At 38.4% G+C, this 12,505-nt stretch overlaps 1 protein-coding gene across 1 annotated transcript in view; it reads left to right on the forward strand.

The window, feature by feature from the left end:
• RTN4 (reticulon 4) overlaps positions 1 to 12,505 on the forward strand; it is a 179,563-nt gene that overhangs the window by 115,346 nt on the left and 51,712 nt on the right. Inside the window, exon 4 of the mRNA XM_053712196.1 lies at positions 841 to 1,048. Coding sequence (XP_053568171.1) covers positions 841 to 1,048 — 208 coding nt within the window. The remainder of the gene's footprint in view (positions 1 to 840; positions 1,049 to 12,505) is intronic.

Raw genomic sequence — 12,505 nt, forward strand, 5'->3', positions numbered from 1 at the left:
TAGCTATATGCAATTGTTGAGCATTAATAAAATAACGTATTATTGGGTTCATTAGCACTATAACAAGATTGATTCTGTTATTCCTTGTTTATACAAATATATAGAACTTAGTTTCCACAAGAGTGCTTTAATTTTAACCCATTATATTTATTTTTATTTCTGTATTCGTGTATTTGTGTATATATATGTATTTGTATATTCCCTTGCGTATGTATTATTCTTATTTTTCATGCATAGCGTACCAAGTTTCATGCATAGTTTATACGTTAGTTTAGCGCTGTGACTTTTGCATTGATAAATATTTATAGAATAAACTAGTAACTTATAAGAATTATTCCACATTTGAACTATTAAGAGGCATTAATGTTTAAATTGTATATATAGGGTTAAAAATCCCCAAGTGAAACTTGTCAACAATTACAGTTTTAAACCAATAGAAATTGTCCAGCTGCCTTAAATAGGCAGACTGTGATTTTTACTGCAGCTATGATTACGCCTTGAGTGGCGAAACATGTCAGCAGCAGCCATTGTTTGTCAAGTAATACCTGTGATTTTCCATTGATCATGTACCACATGGATTTTTAAACCAATAAATCGAGGTTGGAATTGGAGATACCTGCTTGCACTCGTTTTTTCTTCCTATAAATATATATATATATATAAATTTATTTATATAAATTTATATATATATATTTATATTTTGTGTTATAGTACATGTAATCATATTGTAACATTATTTTATGCTGAATCCATGATTTATTTTTATTTTTCTCGCTCTCAATGATTCAACGAAATAATTTGTAATCTTATGCTTTTTTTTTTTTTCTCCCCACATGACAGTGATTGACCTCCTATACTGGCAAGATATTAAGAAGACAGGTGTGGTGTTCGGTCTCAGTCTGTTCCTGCTGCTTTCGTTGACAGCATTCAGCATTGTCAGCGTGTGTGCGTATGTTGCCTTGGCCCTGCTCTCCGTTACCATCAGCTTCAGAATATACAAAGGTGTTCTGCAGGCAATCCAGAAGTCTGATGACGGACACCCCTTCAAGTATGTACTGTCCTACAATATCCTTAATGCCGACTTGCTATGAACCAATAGTTTATTGTTTTGATCATTTGTGCAATATAGGAAGCCTTGCTTGAGTGGTGGAAATATAATTGAAGAGGTGTAGGTAGTTGCATACTAATTGGGTGCTTAGCATGGTTCAAATGTAAGGCGGGTAAACAGTAAATTATGTTGGTATAAAGTGCATTGTTTTGCAGTTATCTGCTAAAGCCAATTAGGGTAAATATGTAGCTAGGTTAGCCTAAGTCAGAAGGGTGCATGTCACATTTAGAGAATCCTCAATTTTCAGAGCTAAATTACATGAAAAGGAGGCAAAACAAATAATGAAAGTATCGCAAATTTGTTTCATTACTCATAACTAAACCTTTTTACGAAGATCAGCTGAGTGAGTTTGAAGGAATATAAAACCCACATTTTTTTTTTTCATGATTTAGAAAGAGCATGCAGTTTTCAACAACTTTACAATTTACTTTTTATCTAATTTTGCTTCATTATATTGATATCCTTTGTTGAAAAGCCTATCTAAATAGGCTCTGTAGCTGCTGATTGGTGGTGACTCACCCCATGTGCATTGCTATTCATCCAAGGATAGCTAAATAATGAAGCAAATAAGATAATAGAAGTCAATTGTATTCTCTATCTGAATCATGAAAGAACATTTTGGGTTTCATGTCCCTTTTTTTTTTTTTTAAGCTGCTTTGTATGCATTTTTGCAGCACTTCTGATTTTTGCATATAACAGAGCCGTTACATAGCACTTTACACAGCTCCAGCATGAGGGAGCAAGGGATGTCAGCTAGTGACTCCCTGGCTGTAATCACACCCTAGCTGCTCTGTTTATAATGAATGTATGAATATGCAGCGAAAGCACTGCAAGGTTTTTCTTCATTTTTAGCAGCAAAATAGGTAATGCATGTAAATTACAAACTTCATCTGTTTCTAAAGCTTTATTTAACTATCCCATATAAAGCTGGCTCCTCAATATTCTTCCTAACCGCATGAATTAGAATTTACATTTTTCCAATCCTCCGTTAAGGCTTTATACATTAGCTCCAGAGTTTGACATTTATTTCCCAATTCAAACCCAATGTTTATTGTTGGGAATCACATTGGTGCATTATGTAATCTTCTTAATAAATTTTGTAGTTTCTTGTAAAATGATGATGGTCCTCCATAACATATGGGATATATTTCCTGCCACTAGCAGGAGGTCAAGAACTCATATGCGCGCTTAAAATCCCTCCCATCTCCCTTAGTTTTGTTCTTGGCCTCGTAGGAGAGAATAGAGGTTGTTCCAGCTACTTGCTCATGGATTACAAATTGGGAGCTCAAACCTATGTAAAAACCCTGGGGAGTATCATTTACAAAGAAGACTCTTCACAGCAGCTGAATGATACTGGGACATAGGAAAATGCTGTGCACATAACAGGGTATTCCTAGCGGGACTTCAGCCATAACTACCATCTGGCGCGGCAAGGACTCTGGTATTTCCTACTCAATCATCTGCGGTACTCAATACCTGCACTTTATCTCTACTGGATACTGCTTAACTGAGCATTACTGTAAACTTTGTATTTGGCCACTTAAAGAAAATACTGCTCTGCGTTTTATAACTACAGGGAATATGTTGAAGATACTAAACCCACATTTTTTTTTTTTTTTGTTCATAATTCAGATAGAGAATGCAATTTAAAGAAACTTTCTAATTTTACTATTTTCTTTATTCTCTTGCTATCTTTATTTGAAAAGCAGGGATCTAAGCTTACAAGCTGGCCCATTTTTGGTTGAGCACCCTGGGTAGCACTTGCATTTAGCCACCAACCAGCAAGTGCTGAACCAAAAATGGGCCGACTCCTAAGTTTAGAATCCCTGCTTTTCAAATAAAGATAGCAAGAGAATGTAGAAAAATTGATAATATGAGCAAGTTAGAAATTGCTTAAAATGGCATGCTCTATCTGAATCATGAAAGATATATAGTTTAGTATCCCTTTTAGTTGCTTTTTAAAAACAAAGCTTTCATAATAAAACATTTTTGTTTTCCGCAGTAATGTTTAACGACTGCCCCTGTTAACTCTTGCTCCTTCATTAGAAAAATAAATCCTATGGCAATCCTTAAATTTTGTATATTAATTAGGCTAGTGTTCACTCCTGCGTGCTCGTGCAGTGGCAAACAATGCTTGCGTTATGGGCTTTATGGATCTTTACAAGTGCTTGTTTGTGAGTGACTTGCTTCCACTGACTTAAGCACTAATCCGCTGCTCACTCTCATTCATGGTATTAGCACCCAGGTAACCCTCTGTGATATAGGACCTGTTCGAGTATCACTGAGTTGATATTTTTTTATGCAAGGTCATGAAACATACAATCAAGACTTCTACAAATGTAAAGGGCCTTTATAGCAGAAAAAGAAAATTGTGTAATTCTGTACAGCATTTGGTTTTGAAACGCAAGACCTTTTTTACTTGGTGTAACCCCTTTGCAGTGCTTGAAGATGGGCACTTAGTATGTTCTGTTCCGTCAATAAGCTGTTTTTCACTTGGATTGGTGGTTTGGTATGCCCCTCCTGACTGGTTCACCAGCATTGTCCTCAGGAGCAGCAGTTTATTACACCTAAGTGGCTGACTTTAGCTATGTGTTTAATGAAGAGGAAAATTATTCTATTTTTACACTACATTGTCTCTTTAAATACATTGCTTAGAGAATACTGGGACCTGCAGTGTTTGTCTGTAGGGCTGATTACATAGACCATAAAAAAAAAACACAATCTTCTGTCATCAATTTTTAGGAATTCTTGGTTGGAAAATATAGAAGCGACCCTACCAAAGAGGTCTTGCAATACACTAATTTATCTTCTATGTACTTGTATAAACAAGACGGCTTGTTTTCATTTTATATGAAAATCTCCCACGACCACCGCACTTTGTATTCTACTCCACAAAATTCTGTTTGTCCCTGTCTCTTCTTACAGCTCAGTAAAAAGCATAACACATAGGACCAATGTCTTTTCAAGGTCACACACTGCTTGAATGCCATAGACACTTGACCCTTCTTTGGTCCTGGAACCTAAAATATCAACTCAAGTTTATTCTTGGTTCCTCATTTTTTTGTGCTGGAGTGATTACCTGACACTTCAGGACTTTTTGCAGCTGACATATGAAGTACGGTGATTTATAGACTTACATGTATATATTAGAATATTGTGAGGACTTACGGAGATATTAGATTCCCAATAAGTACTTACTGGTACTTGATGAGTTAAAGAAATATTTAAGTTTAACCATAAACAAGACACTTGAATGCACCAAAGCTGTATGTGTTAAACCTTGACGTTTGGATATTTCCTGCTACTCTAAGGCTGCTAACCATGCTATGGGAAATGCAACCAGGTTATTCTGAGAATTCTGCCCAGGTAATGTACACCCTGTCTAGTCCTAGTGAATACCATTACTATCTCCTCCTTTTTTTTTTTTTTTTTTTTTTTTTTTGTTAACCGGGGAAGCCACATCTAGCTAGAGCACCCACTGGTATAATTAATACGCTCTTAAAATCCACAAGTCACCACATGAGGTGCTTGAGATTATCATATCTTGGCTAATGGCTGGTACCAATTCTCCATTTTGTTTTTAGGATTTAGGACTTTTTGCATATTTAATTTGCGTATAAAATAATTTTAAAGGAGATATTTATCTTATCTCTGGCCATCTCTGCTAACGTATTTTAGCACTGTTCAGTTATAGGTTTCTGCAGTTGCGTCTGTAAATCCCTTGCAGATGTCTCATTTTACTGAGAGGAGTATTTATGGAAACAAAACCTCATGGTGCACATACAGTTAGAACTATATCTTAAGGAGGTTATATGGTTACATGAGCCCGTGAAGTCTTCAAATAAATGTTCTACACGTAATTCATTTATATTATGGGTCTATAGTGTGTCTTTTTGTGTTCATTTCTAGGTTTTTTACATTGACATTTTACTGCACTTTACTTTATATCCTTAAACTCAATGCATTATCCCAGGGCAGATTTGATTTAAATCTATTTAAATCATGGCTTTCATTTTTAGACTAATAACTTTTCAGATTATTTTTCCGGTTACATCAGACCATTACTTATTTGGTTATATAATAGATATGCATAGATAGATCATTGAATACAATTATTGGGAGGTGTACTTCCTTCAGTTTTCAACTTTTCAGCTGTATTTTATTGGAAGGAGAAAAATGATTACCTAACCCAAATTTTTCTTTCATGTTTCATATAGAGCAACCTTTTTGAAGCAACTTTCTAATTTTCTCCTATTATCAATTTTCCTCTGTTCTCCTATCTATCTTTGTAAAGCATATATGTAAACTTTAGAGCTGGCCCATTTTTGTTTCAGCACCCTGGGTAGCTCTTGCTGATTGGTGGCTATATTTTTTTCTTAACTAAAAATGGGCCATCTCCAAAGCTTCCAATTCTGCTTTTCAAATAAAGATAAGAAAACAAAGGGAAATTGGTAATAGAACATGCAATTTTAAGCAACTTTCTAATTTAATCCTATCTGAATTATAAAAGAAAAAAATTGTGTTTAGTGTCCCTTTAATAACAATTTACCGTTTTATTTAACTAAAAAAGTAACCCTCCCTCCTCACACTTGGGTCCTTGTGCAGCTCTATTCCACCCCAAACAAACTTCTCAGTGAGTTTCTTGAAACCTAGTATGGGTTGATTCTGTGTACATATTTTTGCAGGGGTGCAATGATATTAAAGGGACAGTTAAGTCAAAATTAAAAGTTTTTTTTGGCCTTGACTGTCCCTTTAAACTTTTATGATTAAGAAAGAACATGTAAAAACATTTTTTAGCAATTTTCCCATTTATTTCTTATGAAATTAGCTTTGTTCTCTTGGTATCCATTGTTGAAAAGCAAACATAGGTAGGCTCAGAAACAATCTGCTACTCTGAGCTAGTTGCTTGTCAGTCTCACCCAGTGTGTTCAGCTAGGCCCCAGTAAAGCATTGCTCTCCTTCATCAAAAGAAACAAAGAGAATGAAGCACATTTGATAATAGAGCATACAATTTTCAGATTTACTTCTACCTGAAACTCAAGGGTTTTTTCTTTCCTGAAACCCAAAAGTTTTCTTTCATGATTATGCCCCTTTAAGGTTTATATCTCAACTCTGTATGTTTATTTTATAACATTTTTGCTGTGAAGTAAGGGCTTGTTATTTCTGCAGACACAAATTCACAGTTTTGAGAACTACAAAACCAATAATATGTTATATCTTTAAGATAGAAAAATTGCCCACAATAATATGAAAGAAAGCTCTGGAAGAGCATGATATTGTTAATGGATTAATGGAATTTATTTACACCCCCCAAAAATTAAACATTATAGCCATGAATATACAGCATCTTGCGATTATTAAAAACAAATCTATATTTCAAGATGAATAACCTTTAGCTTATAATCTATTTTAAATAGAAACGATCTATAGATAGATCTACCTGCATTATCTGTTATGCAAATAAACATAATATATCAGATACGTATTTTAGGTCTAGGCTTGATAAATTGCCAAATGCGGGGTCATATAAATGCAGGCTTTTCAACAATAGATACCAAGAGAACAAAGCAAATTAGATGATCTTTAGCTATCGATGCACTCTCTCAATCTTCACAAACTCCCTCTTTCTGACCACCATCTCCTTACTTGCAACATATCATCCCTCCCTACAACTCTCACTCCTTATACTCCTCACACCTAACTTCACAGAAGCATTATGTCATTAGATCAGCAACAGCTTTCCAATTCCCTCGAACCTCTCCTCTCATCCTTCTCCTCCTTTTCCTGCCCTGACCAATCTATCTGCCACTATAATTCCACCTTTACATCCGTCCTTGACAATCTCGCCCCTCTTACCATAGCTCAGAAATCAAACACTCATCCTCAGCCCTGGCATACTTCTCTGACATGGTACCTACGCAGATGTTCCCGTACTGCTGAGCGGCACTGGAGAAAATATCGGAGTTCAGCTGATTTTTCTTCTTTACAAATTCATCTTGAACTCCTACTATTCTGCCCTTAAAGGGACAGTCAAGTCCAAAAAATGTTTTCATGATTTAAATAGGGTATGCAATTTTAAACAACTTCCCAATTTACTTTTATCACCAATTTTGCTTTGTTCTCTTGGTATTCTTAGTTGAAAGCTAAACCTAGGAGGTTCATATGCTAATTTCTTAGACATTGAGCTTGTGCACGTAAAGTGACCTAGGAGTGAGCACTGATTGGCTAAACTGCATGTCTGTCAAAAGAACTGAAATAAGGGGGCAGTCAGCAGAAGCTTAGATACAAGATCATTACAGAGGTAAAACGTGTATTATTATAACTGTGTTGGTTATGCAAAACTGGGGAATGGGTAATAAAGGGATTATCTTTCTTTTTAAACAACAAAAATTTTGGTGTTGACTGTCCCTTTAATCTCCATAAGCAACACTACTTCTCTACTCTTATCTCTAATCTAGATCTTCTAGATTGTAAGTTCCCACGGGAATAGAGCCCTCTATTCCTCCTGTATGTGTTTGTAAATTCTGTCCTGTCTCTTAGTCTTAGAAGTTTTATATTATTGTTTTATTTAAATGAACTGTATCCATGGACAGCACTGCGGAATATGATGGCGCTTCATTAATAGTTAAAATTAAAGTATAATAATAATCTTTCTTCAAACCCAAAACGTCTGTTCTCCACTTTCAATACTCTTCTCTGCCCTCCCCCACCCCCTAATGCAACTTCTCTGTCAGCTCAAGACTTTGCCAGCCACTTAATTTACAAAATCGACTCCATCAGAAACAAAATCGGCTCTCAACATATCATTCTCTCACCCCCTCAAATGCTCTCAATCAACCACAACCCACATAACCTTAAACTTAGCTCATTCTCCCCAGTTACTGAGGAAGAAGTTTCAGCACTTATACTGCGCTCTCGCCTCACTACCTGTCCCCTTGACCCTATCCCTTCATATCTACTCCCCTCATATCTACTCCCCTCCCTCTCTGCTACCCTTACCCCTATACTCAAACACATTTTCAACCTCTCCCTCAGCACCGGTATATTTCCCTCATCTCTGAAACATGCACTAGTCCTCCCTCTTGCCTCAAAGCTGCTTGAAAAACTAGTATATGCACGCCTATCCCATTTCCTTGTATCAAACTCCCTCCTTGACCCACTGCAATCTGTATTTCGTCCCCATCACTCCACAGAGACAGCAATTGTTAAGGTTACCAACGACCTACTTACAGCAAAATCAAAAGGACACTTTTCTCTGCTTATCCTCCTTGATCTGTCCACAGCCTTTGACACTGTTGACCACCCTCTTTTGCGCCAAACCCTCCAATCCTTTGGCATCTGTGACACAGCCCTCTCGTGGATCTCTTCCTACCTGTCAAACCATACCTTTAGTGTTGCCTTCTCTGGGGCCTCTTCTGCCCCGTCACCACTTTCTGTCGGAGTACCGCAAGGCTCTGTACTCGGTCACCTTCTCTTCTCAATCTACACGTCATCACTAGGTTCCCTAATAAAGTCTGACGGTTTCCCATATCATTTGTATGTCGACGGCACCCAAATCTACTTCTTTGCACCAGACCTTTATCCTTCCTTGCTAACCCGTGTCACTAACTGTCTTTCTCAAATCTCTTCCTGGATGTCCTCTCACTACCTCAAGCTAAATCTCTCCGAAACTGAGCTCCTTATTTTTTTCCCCCTTCTTCCAAAATCTCCACCCCCAATCTCTATAACTGTCGACAACTCCATTACCCCTACCGCGCATGCCCGATGTCTCGGGGTCATATTTGACTCCTCACATTCAGTCATTGGCTAAAGCCTGCTGCTTCCACCTTAAAAACATCTCTAAAAATAGACACTTCCTTATACAAGACACAACTAAGATTTCTCCAACATAGGTGTGTCCGGTCCACGGCGTCATCCTTACTTGTGGGATATTCTCTTCCCCAACAGGAAATGGCAAAGAGCCCAGCAAAGCTGGTCACATGATCCCTCCTAGGCTCCGCCTACCCCAGTCATTCTCTTTGCCGTTGTACAGGCAACATCTCCACGGAGATGGCTTAGAGTTTTTTAGTGTTTAACTGTAGTTTCTCCAACATAGGTGTGTCCGGTCCACGGCGTCATCCTTACTTGTGGGATATTCTCTTCCCCAACAGGAAATGGCAAAGAGCCCAGCAAAGCTGGTCACATGATCCCTCCTAGGCTCCGCCTACCCCAGTCATTCTCTTTGCCGTTGTACAGGCAACATCTCCACGGAGATGGCTTAGAGTTTTTTAGTGTTTAACTGTAGTTTTTTATTATTCAATCAAGAGTTTGTTATTTTAAAATAGTGCTGGTATGTACTATTTACTCAGAAACAGAAAAGAGATGAAGATTTCTGTTTGTATGAGGAAAATGATTTTAGCACCGTAACTAAAATCCATGGCTGTTCCACACAGGACTGTTGAGAGCAATTAACTTCAGTTGGGGGAACAGTGTGCAGTCTCTTGCTGCTTGAGGTATGACACATTCTAACAAGACGATGTAATGCTGGAAGCTGTCATTTTTCCCTATGGGATCCGGTAAGCCATGTTTATTACGATGGTAAATAAGGGCTTCATAAGGGCTTATTAAGATTGTAGACTTTTCTGGGCTAAATCGATTCATTTTTAAAACATATTTAGCCTTGAGGAATCATTTTATCTGGGTATATTGATATTATAATATCGGCAGGCACTGTATTAGACATCTTATTTCTCTGGGGCTTTCCCAAAGCATAAGCAGAGCCTCATTTTCGCGCCGGTGTGGCGCACTTGTTTTTGAGAGGCATGGCATGCAGTCGCATGTGAGAGGAGCTCTGATACTTAGAAAAGGCTTTCTGAAGGCGTCATTTGGTATCGTATTCCCCTTTGGGTTTGGTTGGGTCTCAGCAAAGCAGATACCAGGGACTGTAAAGGGGTTTAAGTGTTAACACGGCTCCGGTTCCGTTATTTTAAGGGTTAAAGCTTCCAAATTTGGTGTGCAATACTTTTAAGGCTTTAAGACACTGTGGTGAAAATTTGGTGAATTTTGTACAATTCCTTCATGTTTTTTCGCAATTGCAGTAATAAAGTGTGTTCAGTTTAAAATTTAAAGTGACAGTAACGGTTTTATTTTAAAACGTTTTTTGTACTTTATTATCAAGTTTATGCCTGTTTAACATGTCTGAACTACCAGATAGACTGTGTTCTGAATGTGGGGAAGCCAGAATTCCTGTTCATTTAAATAAATGTGATTTATGTGATAATGACAATGATGCCCAAGATGATTCCTCAAGTGAGGGGAGTAAGCATGGTACTGCATCATTCCCTCCTTCGTCTACACGAGTCTTGCCCACTCAGGAGGCCCCTAGTACATCTAGCGCGCCAATACTCCTTACTATGCAACAATTAACGGCTGTAATGGATAATTCTGTCAAAAACATTTTAGCCAAAATGAACCCTTGTCAGCGTAAGCGTGGCTGCTCTGTTTTAGTTACTGAAGAGCATGACGACGCTGATATTAATATCTCTGAAGGGCCCCTAACCCAATCTGAGGGGGCCAGGGAGGTTTTGTCTGAGGGAGAAATTACTGATTCAGGGAACATTTCTCAACAGGCTGAACCTGATGTAATTGCATTTAAATTTAGTTGGAACATCTCCGCATTCTGCTTAAGGAGGTATTATCCACTCTGGATGATTGTGAAAAGTTGGTCATCCCAGAGAAACTATGTAAAATGGACAAGTTCCTAGAGGTGCCGGAGCTCCCAGAAGCTTTTCCTATACCCAAGCGGGTGGCGGACATTGTTAATAAAGAATGGGAAAGGCCCGGTATTCCTTTCGTCCCTCCCCCCATATTTAAAAAATTGTTTCCTATGGTCGACCCCAGAAAGGACTTATGGCAGACAGTCCCCAAGGTCGAGGGAGCGGTTTCTACTTTAAACAAACGCACCACTATACCCATAGAGGATAGTTGTGCTTTCAAAGATCCTATGGATAAAAAATTAGAAGGTTTGCTTAAAAAGATGTTTGTTCAGCAGGGTTACCTTCTACAACCAATCTCATGCATTGTCCCTGTCACTACAGCCGCATGTTTCTGGTTTGATGAGCTGATAAAGGATTCCCTTGGGACAAGGTTAAGATTCCTAGGATTCTATCCTTCCTTCAAGAAGGATTGGAAAAAGGATTATCTGCAAGTTCCCTGAAGGGACAGATTTCTGCCTTGTCTGTGTTACTTCACAAAAAGCTGGCAGCTGTGCCAGATGTTCAAGCCTTTGTTCAGGCTCTGGTTAGAATCAAGCCTGTTTACAAACCTTTGACTCCTCCTTGGAGTCTCAATTTAGTTCTTTCAGTTCTTCAGGGGGTTCCGTTTGAACCCTTACATTCCGTTGATATTAAGTTATTATCTTGGAAAGTTTTGTTTTTAGTTGCGATTTCTTCTGCTAGAAGAGTCTCAGAATTATCTGCTCTGCAGTGTTCTCCTCCTTATCTGGTGTTCCATGCAGATAAGGTGGTTTTACGTACTAAACCTGGTTTTCTTCCAAAAGTTGTTTCTAACAAAAACATTAACCAGGAGATTATCGTACCTTCTCTGTGTCCGAAACCAGTTTCAAAGAAGGAACGTTTGTTGCACAATTTGGATGTTGTTCGCGCTCTAAAATTCTATTTAGATGCTACAAAGGATTTTAGACAAACATCTTCCTTGTTTGTTGTTTATTCAGGTAAAAGGAGAGGTCAAAAAGCAACTTCTACCTCTCTCTCTTTTTGGATTAAAAGCATCATCAGATTGGCTTACGAGACTGCCGGACGGCAGCCTCCCGAGAGAATCACAGCTCATTCCACTAGGGCTGTGGCTTCCACATGGGCCTTCAAGAACGAGGCTTCTGTTGATCAGATATGTAGGGCAGCGACTTGGTCTTCACTGCACACTTTTACCAAATTTTACAAGTTTGATACTTTTGCTTCTTCTGAGGCTATTTTTGGGAGAAAGGTTTTGCAAGCCGTGGTGCCTTCCATTTAGGTGACCTGATTTGCTCCCTCCCTTCATCCGTGTCCTAAAGCTTTGGTATTGGTTCCCACAAGTAAGGATGACGCCGTGGACCGGACACACCTATGTTGGAGAAAACAGAATTTATGTTTACCTGATAAATTTCTTTCTCCAACGGTGTGTCCGGTCCACGGCCCGCCCTGGTTTTTTAATCAGGTCTGATAATTTATTTTCTTTAACTACAGTCACCACGGTACCATATGGTTTCTCCTATGCAAATATTCCTCCTTAACGTCGGTCGAATGACTGGGGTAGGCGGAGCCTAGGAGGGATCATGTGACCAGCTTTGCTGGGCTCTTTGCCATTTCCTGTTGGGGAAGAGAATATCCCACAAGTAAGGATGACGCCGTGGACCGGACA

The sequence above is a fragment of the Bombina bombina genome, chromosome 4, assembly GCF_027579735.1.
Source record: "Bombina bombina isolate aBomBom1 chromosome 4, aBomBom1.pri, whole genome shotgun sequence".
Lineage (NCBI taxonomy): Eukaryota > Metazoa > Chordata > Amphibia > Anura > Bombinatoridae > Bombina > Bombina bombina.